The sequence below is a fragment of the Notamacropus eugenii genome, chromosome 4 (genome assembly GCF_028372415.1).
Source record: "Notamacropus eugenii isolate mMacEug1 chromosome 4, mMacEug1.pri_v2, whole genome shotgun sequence".
Lineage (NCBI taxonomy): Eukaryota > Metazoa > Chordata > Mammalia > Diprotodontia > Macropodidae > Notamacropus > Notamacropus eugenii.
This window is the reverse complement of record NC_092875.1, coordinates 241,171,403-241,189,261: the sequence shown is the minus strand read 5'-3', so window position 1 is coordinate 241,189,261 and position 17,859 is coordinate 241,171,403. Positions and strand designations below refer to the sequence as shown.

At 38.9% G+C, this 17,859-nt stretch overlaps 1 protein-coding gene across 1 annotated transcript in view; it reads left to right on the top strand.

The window, feature by feature from the left end:
* EMILIN2 (elastin microfibril interfacer 2) overlaps window positions 1–17,859 on the top strand; it is a 58,438-nt gene that overhangs the window by 20,706 nt on the left and 19,873 nt on the right. The window contains exons 3-4 of the mRNA XM_072604317.1: window positions 10,227–10,402; window positions 14,081–16,012. Of these exons, the coding sequence (XP_072460418.1) occupies window positions 10,227–10,402; window positions 14,081–16,012 (2,108 nt within the window). The remainder of the gene's footprint in view (window positions 1–10,226; window positions 10,403–14,080; window positions 16,013–17,859) is intronic.

Here is a 17,859-nt window from a genome sequence, read left to right as displayed (position 1 = left end):
GTGGACATAACAGTTAGACATTTCTTGATGGTTCTTAATCATTCTGCCTCTGGTATGTGAGTGTTCACATCTTTAATTACAATTGTGAAACGTTTAGTTATTGCTTCCTAAATCAATACCCTTCTGTGACATGTAAGACATGATGTATTATTAGTTTTTCATCGAGAACCAATACATCATCCTTTGGTCACTCTTGCATTATCTAGAAGTCATTCTATTTCATGACTATAAGAAAACAACTGGCCAGGTAGAGCAAAGATTTTCTCACTTACTACAGCATGGGACAGAGGTGTCAAATATGTGGTCCGCAGGCGACGTGTGGTCCACAATACTTTCAAGTGCCACCCAACCCAGATTAAATGTATTTGAGAAGTGTTTAACAAAATAAAGAAGAATATTAATATGTGGTTTCAACCTCTATTTGTATTTTTTATCATCATTGGCCTAAAGGATGGAGAGGTGACCTTGAAGTCAGTAAGACCTTGTTTCAAAGTCTTGCCAAACAGGAAATCAAACTTCTATTTTCTGACTTTTAATCCAGTGTTTTCCCCACTATTCTAAATTACTCTCAAAAAACAAAGTAAAAGTAGTTGTGTGATAATTATTCAGAGGACTGACAAATGAAAAGCCAATTAAACGGACACTTTGAAGCTATGAAAATGACTTCACAGATTCAATTTTGTTTTCTGAAATGAAGATTTCAATGTTAGTTGAAAGGACAGTCACACCAGTGTTGTCCAAGGATGTATGTCTTTTTTGTCCTAGGAATATGGGGGTTTTAAAGCCTGCTTCCCATGGCTATTGTGAGAATTAAAGGAACAGTTTCTAACCCAAAGTATCTTCCTTACAACAATTCTGTATTATTATTTCCATTTTACATGCAAAGAAACAGAGGCACAGTTTTAGTGACTTTTTAAATGGTAAAATGACTAGAAACAGAGAGGGGATCTCAACAAGGATCTCGACACCAAGTCCTTTATTGTTTCCACAGCACTTAATAGAAAGGACAAAGGTATTTAGTGTTTTTAAGATAAAGCAAATACTGACTATAACTGGAACTCCCTCTTCTTTTCAAGGGGTAGGATGTAGATAGTGATAAATTCATGTAATTCTGTTAGGAGATAACATTTTCTTTTGAACTAAACCTATGATTTCATTAGGAAAGAGAATTCCCAGTGAAGAAACTCCCTATACCAGTGTAGATCAGTACCTACTTTGCAATTTACAGTCTTAGACAATCATCAAGGACAGTGTTGTCAAACTCAAATAGAAATGGATCCCCGCCAGTCACATATTGACTTAGGATGCCACAAATTAACATTATCTATGTTGTATTGTGTTTTAGCTATTTTTCTTATTTATCTATTTATCTTATTTTATCTATTTTGTTAAACATTTCCCTTTTTAATCTGTTTCTGGTGTGCTAGGGTATTTTGTGGTGTGTGAGTTTGACACCTCTGATCTGGGTACTGAGAAGTGATGTGACTTGCCCCAGGGTCACACAGATCTCTGAGGTAAATCAGAAGATTTCTTCATAGGATCATAACTGTAAAGTTGGAAGGGACCTCAGAGGCATCTAGTCTAACGCTCTCATTTTTCAGATGAGGAAACTGAGGCCCCTGGAGATGAAGTGGCTCATCCAAAGGCATAAGCAGTAAATATCATTTGAAGACACAGCAAAATGCATAAAGTACCTGCTTTAATTAAAAAGAATTAGTTTCTGTGGGCTTTTCCTGAGCAATTGCTAGGATAGTAAATATATAGCAACTGTAAGGCATTAGAAAAAATGGCCTTAAAAACCATACATAGAGTAACAGAAAATGGTAGATAAAGTATGTATGATTATCTTAGTAATCATTTTCAAGTGGCAAGAAAACCCAGTAGGGGTTAAGTTTACTGAACATTAGGTTATGTGGAGGTTGGCAATTATTCAGTTTGGCCCTTGGTTTTACCACCTTCCCTACACTTTTAATTTGCCTGTTTGGTCCGTCTAGTATCTTGCACATATTAGCCATTCTATCAATCTTTGGTTGAATGATTGAATGAATATTCATCTTTGACTTAGCTTGCCTTTCCTCATCTTTTCTCAATGAATAATTGATTAATACTCTTTCAATATAAGCATTATTTCTCATGCCCATCCATTGACTCCTCCCTTGTAACTAAGAAAAAAGTGAGGAAAACCCATCAACAGCTCTCAAGCATTTGACAGTACGTAGCCTTCTACACCTTTTCACTGCTGAGAGTCAGAAGTATTGAGCATGTTGTTCAAAAACATAAATTTTGAGTTCAGTTTTTAGTTCTTCCACAGACTATATTCTTCAAAAAACAATGTTTTTGTCCGTTAAAAATTTTTTTTATTTATAGCTTTGATTTCATTAATATAGGGAATTTTCATCAAGGAAATTCCCTCCACTAATGCAAATAAGCAGCTTTTGTGTGGTTTGTAATCCTACAGAGTTGCTTGGTACATTGTTGTTGTTTGGTCATTTTCAGTCATGTCCGAATCTTCACCACCCCATTTGGGGGTTTCTTGGCAAAGATACTGGAGTGGTTTGCCATTTTCTTCTCCAGCTGGTTTTGATGAGGAAACTGAGGCAAACAGAATTCAGTGACTTGCTCAGGGTCACACAGCTAGTTAGTGTCTGAGGCGAGATTTGAATTCAGGTCTGGCCCAGCATTCTATCCACTGTGCTACCTACCTGCCACTGACACACTGAGCTGCTAAATAACTTGTCCAGCATCACACAGTCTGTGTGTGGTGGAGGTGACATATGAGACCGGGTCTTTGTGTCTCCAAGTTTCTGATTCTGTCTAAAAGACAATCCTGCTTCTCCTTGGAAATTAGGTTTAGCAAATCAAGATGTATGAGCTTATAATTAATAGTAGCCCACATTTATACATTGCTTTGCAAAATGCTTTTCAGGTGGTCTATGTTATCATCAACTTCCCTTAAGTAGTTAAAAACTATTATATATGATACTGAGATAATAGCAAAAAAATGACTCAGAGGTGACAAATGGATTGTGAAATGTTTGTCGCAGACTCTTTTAGAAGAGCCAGATGACCGTGTTGTCCCAAATGCCATCGGCTGTAATTACCACCATTTCTTCATGAGATCTTTTTTTCTCTAAGCTACTCGGTTTCAGAACCCATAAAGAACAAAATAAGAAAGGCAAAAGGAGGATAAGTAAGTTATCGCAGATTTCTTACTGAATGAGAACAGCTTTTTCTTCTATCTTTAAAGTTAGCTGGAAGAGAGATGAGAAGCGTTCAAACTGAAAAAAAGAGAAGAAAATTAAAAAAACCCAACTACCTAAAGCCTCTGAGAAAAGATTGAGTCTTTAGAGCGTTTAAGGGAATATTTGTGGTGGTCATTCATATTAATGAGTGACGTCCATAAATGCTTTCACAGAGTGTGTATTTTGGGAACAAAGAAAAATAAGTTTATTAGCAGATGACAATAAAGTGTGTGTGTGTGTGTATGTGTATGTGTGTGTATACACACTGTCATTCTGACTACAGGATTGAAGGAATGTGATGTAAGAACCATGATTGGGATAGTTTGGTTGATTTGGGAGAGTAGTTTTTAGTAGTAGGTAGCATTTATACACTACCTAGAAGGGTAATATATGCATGGACTTGACTTATAGAATCTTCTCATTTCCCTTCCCAGAGCAGGGTAGAAGTTTTACATACTGTTCTATCTTGAAAAGAACATCATTTTTTAAAAAATAGGAGTACAAAACCATTAGAAATCATAAGCAAAAGTTGTATCTCTTGATGGAGGACACACCCTGCATCTCACTCAACGTGACGTCAGGCTTAGCAATGCAAACTTGCTCAGAAAGAGGTTAAGACTTGATTCTGAGAAGAGCAAACGCATTCTCCCTACTGTGGTGGTTTGAGATTGACCTTGGGTGCTGGGCTGCTGCCAGGTGGCTCTCCTCTAGCTTCTTTAGGATTGTAAATAACTTTTTTGAGCAGGAAAAGTAAAGAATTACCAATGGAATAATATGGGGAAAGCCTGCACTCATGAATGAGGTTGATCAGAATATTCAGGGGAGACAAGAAGATATGTTGTCTGTTCTAGAATTTGAACTTTTTAAATGTACACATCCATTCATGTCAGTGGTTGCCATTACTTAAGATAAAAATGAAAAAAAAAGTAGTTAATATTTGCCTTTTGTAATAGAAAGCAGGCAAATCAGGATGAGATTTTGGCGTTTAAATACATCCCCTACTATAATAGCTTTATGTGCTGATCTAATCCAGGCTGAGCAATTTGTTGATTTCTATATTTATTAGGTATCTTTTCTTTCTCAACAATATGTTTGTTTAAGGATTTGTAGCATCTTGACATTTCGATGTTATAGAAAGTTGAAGTGACATCTTCCCAATCCAGTTACATTCACCTCTGAAGAGTTGTCCTGCCTGCCATTGTCATAAAACAACTTCATTTATAAAAGTGGTTGAGGAGGTATGAATGGATATTCTTTGAAAGATATATTGGATTTATTATAACAAGCACTTTTGGTGCTGTTGGTATATGCATCATAGTTGCCTTTATGGGGAATGAATGTTGCTTGCAAAGATTTTCATTGTCAGCAGAGGATGCTCTTGAATAGAAAGTCCCCTTGTGCCCATGAAGACCCCACTCTATTTGGATCCTTCCAACTCATTGAGCTTGGAGATGCAGTTGAGACCCAAGAACTGATTCCAACGTCACAATCCAATTTCATTTACTTTTAGCAGATTTTTATTTCAACAGTAAAAATCTCAAAAGATTTCATAAAACATAGTCTGTTCTTGGCAACTCTCTTGTTTTTTCAGTTTACAAAATGAAGCCCGTTGACCAGACTTTGTAAATTGGAACCCTCTATTTCATCAGAGCCAGGGATGGCTGCGGTAAAATTGCTGCTCGGGTTGGAAAGAAGTTAAGACAATGAAGTAATGATAACAACTCCCACTTATATAATACTTTTAGCTTTGCAAAACACTCTTTATCCCAATCCTGTGTCATAGGTAGTAGAAGGATTGTTATCCATTTTTCACGGAGAAAGAAACTGAGGCCAAGGTGGACTTGCCCCTGGTTATAGAGCTGCTAAGCGTCTGAGGTAGGATTTAGATACAGGTCTCCCAACTCCAGGTACAACACTGGTTTGTACATCACATTAGGCTTCCTTTAATAAACCCAGGGTGGTATCATGAATAAAGTGCTGGCCTGACAATGTCAGCAAGACCTGGGTTTTAATCCAACCTCTGATATTAACTATATAATCACAGCAAGTCATTTAATCTTGCTGAACTTCTTCATCTGTAAACTGGGGTAATCCTATTACCCTCCATATCTCATAGGGTCATTGTAAGGAAAGTGCATTGTACAATGCTATATAAATATGAGTTATTCTGATGTTCCAAGTTTGACCAAACACTCATCACCATCATGAAATCTGATTATTCTAGTCTGTCTTCATATGTCACATGTCTGATTTACACTGGTAAGCAGGAAAAGAGGTGCTCTTATTCTGCTTATTTTCCCACTTTCTTTAGTCCATTACTCTTCAGATTTGGTGACCATTTCTCAGAATATAACAAGAAGTTTCAGCCTCCAAGGTATTTCTTGCCAGACCCAAGACTGGATGAGTAAGACATTTTCACTAGAAAGCACATTCTTGGGAGAAATTCAGCATGCAGCTTAGTATTCCCAGGCGCTACAGAGAAGTTGTATTTTTGTGTGGCGTGCATCTTTTTAGAGGCCTCCTTTGAAATCCTGGTAAAATTCTTCCTACTGAGAAGAGAAAAGGAACTTTTAAAGATTTATAGAATTTGCAGAACAGATGAACAGGGTCAGACACCTACCTGTTGGTTGTTTTTGGTTATTGCTGAGACAGAGAGTCATTTAGAGAAAAGCATGCTGCAAAGGGAAAAAAGCTTTAGCTCGTAAGACCAGTTGCTTACCTTGTGAACCTGCTTCCAGCACCTCGTATAGTTCAGGACAATCCTGTGAGGGTATGGTTGTTATATTGCTTTTTTCCCCCTAGACCATAATGACCTGAGGGAACCAATGGAGATTAGATTGGTCCTAGTTTGACCCCAGGTTCAGATTTGTTCTAGGGTAAGCTCAAAGTGATTTGGAGTTCTTAGAGCCATCTAGCCCTGTCGTAAGGCTCCTCTGAACCTTACTTATCTTTAGTAGTTCCAAAGTTTGGCCCTGGAATTAAGAAGTGTCCACAACATTCTTTGGATGGGACATGACCTCAGGCTAAAGCACAGTTGTTTCATCAAATAACTTTTTGACTGAAAAATCGTTAGCTACACGGTCCCTCCCCTTTGATTCAGTTATTTCCTGAATCTCTGTGGGCTTCTTTTGAGTCCCCTGAAGCTAGACAGGTGATGTGGTAGGATGGATTATGAATATCTCCCAAGCTCTCGTAGTTCTCTGTTGACTAAGACAATCCCTGTTGCTATTCCTTAATTCTGAAACTTGGTGAGCTCCCTAGAGGTATAGAGATGAACTTTTCCTTGCTCTGCCCTGGGAAGAGAGGGAAGGGTTATGTTAAAAACCTGTCATCATGTTGCAATGAGTCTAATTTTATTCCCCTCCTCTTCTGCACTTAGGGGCTATCCACAATAGCTCAGCACTGTGGTGGTGGAGAAAGCTAAAAGTTTCCTCAAAGCAGTTTAAGCTAGGAAAGTCACTGAAGCAGGAAAAGGTAGGGCTGGATTATCTCCCTACAGTTCCCTCTTCCAAACTGGGATCCTAGGGCTAGGTATCTGGGGTCTCATCCAACACTAGGAGTTCCCATGGCCTAGAGTTCATAAAACTGCTAAGCAAAGGGACAGTATTACTGCATGACTAATCTTTGTCCTGGAAAAATGTCCAGATGATGAAAACATACTTTCTTCCTCTCAGTAGAGAGGTAAATTATTCCATGCAAGTAATATTGCCTGCTTTGTCAGATAGGGGCATTTTGTTGGCTACTTTATCTTTAACTAACTGACTTTTTCACTTTTACATGGAATGATATTGGGAAATAACTCATGTTAAAACAAAAGATAATAATAAAACTTTAATAATATACAGAAGAAAAAGAATTTAGAAAGGGATGTGGAAGAAAGACTTTAAAAAATTAACACATATTTATTTTAAAACACTAAATCATGGAATTTGCAGTTTCATTATGATCAATTTTTATTTTGGAGTATTATAATATTAGCAAATAACAAAGCCTAGGATAAATTTTTAACTTTTTAAAAAAGAAATAAAGTAAAATTCCAGAATATTTCCCATGCCATTGAGGTGTATTCTTCATCATTCTTGGTTGTATCACTTTTCCAGGGAAGATTCTTCCATATATGTGACTTGGGGGGAAAACACTATGAATGCCATTCTCCAGGACACCATAAAGTGAGAAGATCTGAGCAGAGGGAGGACAGAAGAAATTCATACCGTTTTCAAGTCAGCTCTTAAGTAGTTTTCAGGGAGGAATAAAAGGGAAGAAAAGTGTTTACAAAGTTGGGAATTTTACAAAGTGTGGCTTGTGCTGCTGGCTCAGTGTTATAAAGGTCAGCCCACTCTTTGTCTGAGTTGCTGAACATTGGGGTTTGCTTTCCTCCTCTTTGGAGGAGGAAACATCAGGCCCTTTGGTACTCCTGACCCAGCCTGGCCTTCCTTACCTAATTCTGTTACTTCTACATCATCCAATATTGCCGAATGGGCAGTATTAAAGAGCACAGCTAAAAGCTTTATCCACTCAGCCCGAGAGACTTGGCTAGGTTCAGTAAGTTTTCCTGAAGTTACACCCCCTAAATAACTATGTTCTTCTCCAAGAGACAAAACACAAGTCAGAATTTTCCCAGTTTTGAAAATGGATACCAGGACAATAGATTGTACAGTCCTGTTTGTTAGTGGGTGGGACAGGGAGAAAGACAGGTTGAGAACTAGCCTCTTGGTCCTTGATTCTAAAGCCTTCTGGGGACACTTTTGAACAAGGCCACTTCTTTAATTCGGTTAAACACAAACTTGCTTTCTGGGCCTATTGAGGTCATACTCATCATCTTCAGATATGAAATTCTTCTTTAATAGAAGTGTTACTGTCATTTTTAGGAATTTATAACCTTTAGAGCTAGAAGAGACCTTAGAAATATCTGAGTCTATCCATTCATTTAACAAGCATTTATTAAGGAGGACCACTGGGAGATGCGGATGTGGATCATTCTCTCCCACCCAGCTTGGGCTCAGGCACCCACTTCATCCTGAAGCAGGAAAGGTATCTGCCTCCCTCTTAGATTAGTGCTGCCACATTTCTACAGTAGATTCTGATCCTGTCCCCAACCAGTGTCTATGTAGAGCACCAGGAGGGACAGAAATGAACCCAGGCCACCACCTGCAGGTAAATAGGCCATGTCCCACCGCAAAGACTCTAAAGACCTATCTTCTCCAGTTTCTTCAACTTCCCACCCTCTACCCCCATTCAATCGGAACCTATTAGTTCATCTTTATTTTTTTCACTTAGTATAAGATTAAACAATTAGTCAGAATGCTGCATTGTTAACCCTGAGACCTGGAGAAAGTCCCCTAGCACTTTGGGTCCAGTCTCTACAGAGGACTATAAAGGAATTTGGACAAGACTCTCACAGCATAAGAGGGCCTGGATAGGTTAAAATCTATACTGATGGAGGGAATGCCTATGCCCATGAGATTAGAGATATCTTGGAGTAGTAAAGGGCTTCATTATAGGCTCCAGGCACATCCCACAATTAAATATAGATGTTTGTCTCATGCTCCCAATTCCTAAGATTCTTGCTGCTGGTAAAGGGGCATTTTCAAGAGTTTTACCTCTTCCAGAAAGAGAATCCAATTTCCCAAGCCCAAGGTCTTACCCAATCCCTCTTGACATGAGTTACCTTTTTGCAAGCATCTGTCTTGAGCATAAAGGCAAAAAATCTTAGTTTGCTTACCCTGTCTAGAAAGGAGTTTGTTATACTACCATGACTACCTTTTGGGAAGCAGTAGGCTAGCCTTAATTGTCTAATTTTATTTAACCTGATCTTATTGGTGCCGAAGTCAAAAGACTTGGGTTCAAATCTCATCTCTGATATTTGCTCCTTTTGTGTAAATTTGCCTTAAGTCTCCTCATCTGTAAAATGAGGGGACTGAACTAGATGGCTTCTAAGATTCCTTCCAGCTCTAGATCCAGGATCCTTTGATAACTCACACTTCTTACAATTTCTCGCAGGAATGCCATCTCCCATCTCCATGGCTTTGCACTGACTCTGCCCTCTGCCTAGAATGAATAAACAGCTTTCTCATCTCCAGCTCTTAGAATCTTGGGTTTCCTTCAAAACTCAGCTCAAGCTCCATCATCTAAATGAAGCCTTTTTGATCCAGATTTAATCAGCCACTGTGTCTTTGTGTCCCTAGTACCCGGTGCAGTAGCTGAAACATAGTAGGCGATTAATAAGTGCTTGTTGATTGATTGAATCCAGAACTCAAAGAGCAACATAACAGACATTTTCAGTTCAAATGGTACTTTCTGAAAAAGGTCTTCCCTAGTGCCTTCCCCTCTAAGGTCACTTCTGCATCTGCCTTGTACGTATCTTGTATGTACCTATCTATGGACATGTTGTCTCCTCCCAAGTCCTTGATGGCAAGGAATGTTTTTGCTTTCTCTTTCTGTCTCTAGAACTAATTTTGACTAACATCTGACCTCCAGTCATCCTGCATCTGGTACCTTCTCCTTTAGTAAGGGAAATAGGGAAATATTTGCAGGTTTTTTGTATTTATAGACATATTCCAGAATTTTTCAGAAATCTGAATGAGTGGAACAATCCACCAAAGAAATCATGAATATTGTTGATGGGGAGAGAGGGTGAAAGTGTTAAGTTTAAAGGGCCAAAGGTTTTTAGAAGTTTTGTGTTTCTTTTGATCTTAGTAAAGAGTTGAGAGTACAGAAAGTTTCAGTGAGAAACAGGATAAGGTCCATCACAGCTATTACTACCCAGCCAACTAATTCAGTTTGCACTCATTCCCCAGGTCATGGGAATCTGACTCCAAGTAATCTTCAGAGGGGCAGAACTAGACTAAGGAAAACCTGAAAGCCTCTTCTAGATCATGTTGGATGTAGGAGCATATGTCCTCTCATTCAGACACAATCCTAGAAATGAGGGTAGTTATTTAAAAACAGAGTAATAAGGGAAATCATTATCCTTTTCTTTATCAGATATCGAGTTAATTTCAGGCCCAGATATACTATTAAGTTCAAGACAGTCACACAGCTCGAATGGAGATGCTGCCCCGGATTTAAAGGTGGTGACTGCCAAGAAGGTCCTAAGGAACCAGTAAAATCTCCTCTGCCCACACCTGCCCGGCCTCGGAATACTATGAAGAAAGCCACAGGTAATGTTTTCTTTGCATCTTAGCATGCGTGCTTACAATGGATTTTCCTGGGGTTTCTTTAAAGCAGTAGATTTATGATTTCTAATCTAATTTATGGTTTTTAATGATTAGAGGCTTCAAATAACATGCATGTCATACACAGGTATAGAAGAGTGCATACACACATCCATGAGTCACTGAATTTGCCAAAACAGTTCCAAAAAGTACATTGACTTTCTTTCCAAATAACGACTTGTTAGAGGTGATTTGTCATAGAAATTATCTAGTTATTTAGAGCATGGGAAGTGCCTCTGTTAAGATAATGGTTCTTTTCATGATGATCTTGTTACCATGTGGATATATACTGTCTTTTTAAAAAATTTAATTTTCAATTCACAGAACAAAACAAGCTTTTCCATAACAGTACAGTAAAAATGATGGTTGCACATGAAGCTGCAAATCTACCATGTACAATTTGCTGTTCCCTCCAAATGTACAATAAAGTTATCATGGAAATTTCTTTTCCCTCCCTTTTTTCTTCCTTTCTCTCCTTTCCTTCTTCCCCCTGCCCTAGAGATGTCTACCAGTATATCCATAGCCTACTGTGTCTTAGCTAACCCTTATCTCTCCCTCAGCACTTGGTTCTCTCCTATGGATGTAGTGGGACTAGGTGCTTAAGAAATGTTCAATGGAATTGAAAAATGAATTGTTATCCCATTTTTGCATAAAATATCATTTCAGATCCCACATGATATGATGGAAATAATGCTGACCTTGGAGACATGAGCCTTGGCTCTGCCACTTAGTTAGTAGTAGGATGGTGGGCAAATTCCTTCACTTCTCTAGGTCTGTTTTCTCATCTGTAAAGGGAGCTCAAAGATCCCTTCCAGAGCTTCACACTCTGTGATTCTGGATTTGAGGCACACATTTTCCAAGTTTGACTTGTATGATTTCATGTGCAGTTCCACAGACTTATTTTTACAGGCCTTCCAAAATATGAGAGATTTGGGCTCACTGCTACTTTAAAAAAATTAGTTCTTACAGTCTCATGAGGAAAATGAACTTGAGTCATCTTTCTGTGATAAATGAGGCATTTGCCTAAATTAGTCTACAGTCCAGAATATTCAGTTGATATTCTTAAATGTTTTTCTGAATGTACAAATTACTTTAGTTGGAAGACAATACTGCATTAAAATAAGAAAGTTGTCCTTGTTCTGTCATAAAATTTTGTTTCTTTGGATAGCATTAGTAGAGTAACTTATGACGTTGAACTCCAATTTATTTTAGTTTTATTTTCCTTGTGTTGTAAGTTTAATATAATAATAAATGCAGCACGAATTTTACTCCTAAAATTGTACACTTAGGTCAGCCATAAATCTTTCCATGGACTATAATTTCTTCAGTTTTGAAATCTGAAATGTTTCCTGATTGTTTTCATCAAGTTGTAATTTTGGTTGATTAAAGGAAAATTGTGGTGACCAGCTGGTAGGAGTGTGGTACATGGAACTGAGTTAGGAGATCTGGAATCTAGGATTCACTCAGCCCATCTCTGGGCAAGTGACTTAACTTTCTTATTAACAAAACATTTCTGAAACTGTGACCCACAGAGCTCTGATGGGCCACACAATGGGAAGAGGTGTTCTGGGAGGAAATTTCAATGACAGAGAAATTTTTCCTTTTCCAAATAGTAAATATGAAATTACAAATTGGAAATAGAAAATTACAAAAGCACATGTGGCAAATTTTCAGAATGACAACCGTTTTAATTTCCTTTGTTTGCCTCCAAGATATCCTTAATCGTCTTTTATTACAAGGGTATTCCCCAAACCCATTCTCACATTGTCCCCTAGGACCTATGATTTCATTAATATATTTCCTGAATAAAACCTTTGCTGTTGCCAAGCTAATTTGAGAAATGCTGACTTAGGTGATTTCTGAGGTCCCTTCAAACTCTGAAATTCTTTGATTCTATGAGATCTCTGGTGCATGAGCTGGTTCTTACTGTAACAATGCGACCTGCATGAGCAATGGGAGAAGAGAATTCCCTCAATAGCCCCCTCCCTGATTAGTAAAGGATAAAAACCTCAGATCTTCATGGGCAGGCTACATGGTGCCTGGCCAATGCAGTTTCCTAAGACCTAGGAAGTCAATCGGTGAACCAACAAGCACTTATTAAGTGCCAACTATGTGTCAGCCACTGTGCTAGGAGCTGGGGGTACAATAAAATAACCTCTGCTCTCAAAGGAGCTTTAGTACAGTTTGAAGTATATGCACAACATTCAAGTAAGTACAAAGTAGTTAGGGAGGGAATCAGTGTGGTAATGAGTAAAGTAGCAGCTCTAGTCCCTCCTGGACAGCACAGGGTCCTTCTTGTGCAGCTAGGGCTGGGCACCTGCTCCCATTTGGGAGTTGATACAGACAGGAAGATGATGCTCATTATTTACAGATCGAGGGTTTTTTGTTGTTGTTGTTGTTGTTTTTAACAAACCAACTGGATCCATTTCCAATTTGGTTCAACAATTCTTTATCAAAAACCAATTGTGTGAAGTGCAAAGTTTGGTTCTGCAGGAAATAAAGTGTAAGTCATAGTCTCTGTCCTCAAGGGGCTTAAAGGTTAGCAGGTACATAAGATGAGCACATCAATGATGCATATTGCTGAGCGGGTCAAATGAGTGATGAAAAAGAGGTCCAGATGACTTAAATGCCCAGGAGGAGTTCACACTTCTCCATCCTCTGAACACGTGTAGGTTGGAAGAAACTTGCAGAAACATTCTAAAGGAGATAACAACTGAACAACAGAGTATTTCTGTAGGCAGAGAAGTTGTTCTAGGTGGAAGAAGCAGTATGTGCAAATACTTCGATGTGGGGGGAAATATAGCATGTTTTGAGGTAGAGCAAGGAGTCCAATTTATAGAGAAGTGGAATCTGAGGCTGGAAAGATGGGCTGGACTGTACAGAGGAGTGCTCTGAATGCCAAGCTCAGAGTTTCACCTACTAAAATAAATCCAACAGAGAACAATTCCAAGTGTTGGGGTAGAGGAGTAACATGCCTTAAAAAACAAAACAAAACAGGTGTTGCTACTACACAGGATTTTTCAGTGTTTGAAAGGGTCATCCTTTCATTTTTTCATCCAGTTATTTAACAATCATTTAATAAGCATCTATTAGTCTGATAAGGAAAACGGAATGGGACTGCAGTCTTGGAGAAAGAGGATTAGGATAGAAATTACAAAACTGTTTCATAGAGCTGGTGTGGCCACTCAACTTCTGAGAAACTTGAAGAGACTTTTCAGTCTCTCTGTCTCATGTCATGCTTTTCCCATCTATGCTGTGGGGTTAGTGATCCTCACACTAGAATGCTAAGAAAAAGGGAGAGACTAGACAATTGGTAGCAGAATTACATCAAATAGAACACCGAGTCTGGCCAAGGTTGTAGTCTACAGCGTTAGGGAGCGAGGTCAACCAGCAGCCTAGGAACTATATTTCATCATTTCACTGTAGGAAATGATGTCTTCACACACTGCTTAGCACACAGTAAGTGCTTAATAAATGTATTGATTGATTGACTTTCCAAGCGGATAATAGTAGTAGGAAATTTGTAAAGGATGGATTAGATATAACTTGTGCACATGTGGGCTGTGGGGAAGATGATTAAGGCCAGAAAATTTCAAGTTATGTCCCACTTTCCTTTTGCAACAGATACTGAACCGAAGCAAGTCACGGAACCAAAGAAAACAACTGAACCAAGGCAAACACCAAGCCCAAAGCCAGGCCTGCAGGAACAGCAGGACAAAAAAATACAGGTGCTTGAGGACAAAGTTTCCCGACTTACAAGGACAGTCCTTGACCTTCAGTCCTCCATTGCAGGAGTAAACGAAAACTTAAAACATGCTGTTCAAGATGATGCCAGTAAAATGCTGGCATCCTGGCTCAACAGCCTTCATAACCCACCGGGGCCAGACAGTGTTGTTGGTGGTGAAACAGAAACGATTCAGCTTCCTGGGCTCCTTGGTGGTAAGGAACCGGGAATGAAGGACATTAAGTCTGAGTTGGCTGAGGTTAAGGATGTATTGAAGACAAAGAGTGACAAACTAGAGGAGCTGGATGGGAAAGTAAAAGGTTGTGAAGGACAGCTCAAGCAGCTTCAGGAAGCTGCCCAGGGGCCCACAGTGACCATCCCGACCAATGAGTTCTACCAGGCTTATGTAGATAGCAAATTTGAGGCTCTGAAAGAGGAGCTGATGGAAGGAATAGACAGGAAAATGGCAGATCTGAAAAACTCCTGTGAATATAAGCTGACTGGTATCCAACAACAGTGTGATGATTATGGAAGTAGCTACTTGGGCATGATAGAACTTATTGGAGAAAAAGAAACAAGTCTAAGAAAGGAAATAAGTGACCTTCGAGCTCAGATACAGGCAGCTCCACCAAAACAGCCAACTTGCTGTAACCTTGATAAAAGTGTTGACTTTGCACAACAGATAAAGGATTTAGACCAGAAGATAGAGAGGGTTTCAGAAGCCACCAGAATGCTAAATGGGAGGCTAGACAACGAATTTGACCACCTCACTATACCAGAACCAGATGACAGTTTTGATGAAAGATGGAATGAGCTGGATGCAAGGATCAATGTAACAGAGAAGAATGCAGAAGAACATTGTTTTTACATTGAGGAAACTCTGCGTGGTACTATCAATGGTGAGGTGGATGACCTGAAGCAACTTTTGGATCAGAAAATACAGTCCCTGGAGGACCGTCTGGGTAGCAGTCTCCTAGACATTGCTAATGGCACTGATGTAAAATTCATTAACCTGGAGTCAGTTCTGCCAGGATCTGGCAATGGTCAAGTCACTACTGAACTTAATCATCTGAAGAAAAAAATCCAAGAAGTGGAGAATCTTTGTCTGCAGAACCTTCAGTTAGGGTCCCATGGAAAAGAAGGTACTCATCCTAAGAAGCATGATGATCAAAAGATGGGTGACACCTCTGCACTTCTGCAGGCTCTGAATGAAACAATGCTCAGGAAATTCAGGGAAACGGAACTTAATATCCAGAAAGTGCAACAAGATTTGAGTTTACTGTTTTCTCATCTAAATGACACTGACAAAGATGTGAAAAACCTTCAGGCTGGGTTGAGCAACTGCCAAGAACAACTTGCGGGTGCCATTTCTACATGCAGAAAGGCAGAAGACAGTGTTTCCAGGAAGCTAGATGAGCTGGAAAGGACCACTGAGGAACCCACCTCTTCCCAGGCCCCAGCTGGTAATTGCTGCAGTCATCTGGAGGTGAGACTACAAGGGCTACAGAAGCAAATCCTTTCAGACCTTGACATCTGTAAGGAAGGCACTCAGGGTGTCCAGAGGGAAATCATGGTTGTTGGAGGCAGAGTGTCTCATATTGAAAAAGCATGTAGCAAACTGGACTCTATCTCTGGGAGTCTACACAGGATCAAGGAAGGACTGAACAGGCATGTCAGCAACCTGTGGACCTGCGTCAGTCAGATGAATGGGACTATTGTAGCCCACTCCAGAGACATTTCTGGCCTCAAAAATTCTGTCCAGCAGATCTACGGTCATATCTTCCAAATTACCACAGACCTCCAGGATCTGGCGAAAGGTCAACCAGCAGGATGTAAGTTGACAGATACAATTTTATTTTTATATTATTCCTTGTAGTTGAGAAATATAATTTTGCTAGAATTCAGTCAACTAGAATATCAGTCTGGGGAGCTTATATTTGGAGTCAGACTGCTAGCATAAAAATTTGAATATGATTATTCCTTCTTTTACTTATGCATCTTAGCTGCTATATATTCATCTTTCACTAGTTCAAGATTTTTCCTAGGAGAAAACAAGTTGTAACTAAAGAAGATGTGAAGATAGGTTGAGACTTTGCCCAAGATCTTTGTTGTTTGCCTTGTCTGCCTCAAAGTTACTAAAGCGTACTCGATTATGCATGCATGTATGTGTGTTTCCATATCAGGGATGTCACACTGGGTGGGTTTCGGCACTAGGTGATCTTTGAATTCTCTTCTGACCTGAAGACTTTGATAGGATATCTGCTAAAATGTTATTTATTTGAGAGGAGTTGCTTTAAATAAAAGAATATCACAAAACATTGGGATGGGTTACCTTGGAAGGTTGTAGATTTTTCTTTCCTAGAAACTATAAATAGGATAGGTTCATTTCTGGGGGAGGGTGGTCTTAGTTAAGGTTTAAAATAGTTCAGGATTTCTAATTAATCCACATGGAAGTCATTCCTATGTTCCTTTCCCCTCACAGAGTTCTTTTCCTCATCAGTCATTTTTTTAGTTGTTAATTTTAACTCCTTTTTCCCTTACTGGAATATGGTGAGAGTGAAGTGCTTCTCAGTGAGTTTTTGTAGCCACAGTGGGAGGGCATCAGGACTCTAAACTTCTGGAAGGCGAAGGGACTCTGTCTTAATCTTCTCTTGAATACCTTAGCACAACACTAATTCTCAGTAGGCACTTAATTTGTACTATTGAATGTGAGTTTCTCTGTGACATTGAGATTGAACCAATAAAAGGCCAGCAAAATTAAAGATTTAGTTGAAGAAATAAGGTTGTATATAAATTTAAGTGATGAATTGTATTCTATAAGCTGACTGCTCTATGAATTCAGAAAAGGCAAAAGTAGGTCTGTTTTTTAAATAAATTATAAATATGAATAAAAATAAATAATTTAAAATTTTTATAAATTATTTATTTTTAGTTTCCATCATTCTCTTCCATAAGTTTTAAATTTTCTCCACCTACCTCCCCTTCTACTTCCCCAATGCGGTGTGCAATCTGATATAGGTTCTACATATACATTCTTATAAAACGTATTTTCACATTAGTCATCTTGCATAGGAGAATTATAATGAATGGGAGGAACCATGAGAAAGAAAAACAAAACAAAATAAAAAAGATAGCAAATGGTATGGTTCCATTTGCATTCAGACTCCATACTTCTTTCTCTGGATGTGGATGGCATTTTCTATCATGAGTCTTTTGGAGTTGTTTTAGGTCCTTGCATTGTTGAGAAGAGCTAAGTCCATCAAAGTTAGTCATCACACAATGTGGCTGTTACTGTATACAGTATTCTCCTGGTTCTGCTCACTTCATTCAGTATCAGTTCATGCAGGTCTTCCCAGGTTTTTTTGAAGTCTGCATGGGTCTATTTTTCAGGAGATATTTCTTGAAGAGGTAGGACATGAGCTAGATCTTACTGAAAGGCTATTTGGATTTAAATAGAGATGAAGGGAAGCCATCAGGGTCAGATGAGAAGCAGGATGAGCAAAGATGTTGAAGTGGGAGTGAACGTGACCACATTTATGTATAGCAGAACCACTTGACTAGCACAGAAGGTATGTATTGAGGAGTAAGGGAGAATAAAGTTGGCTGGCTAAGGTGGTGTGGTAGCATGGAAGGCCTAGAAAGGATTTGGTAGAAAACAGGGAGTCTTTTTGTAGTTTCT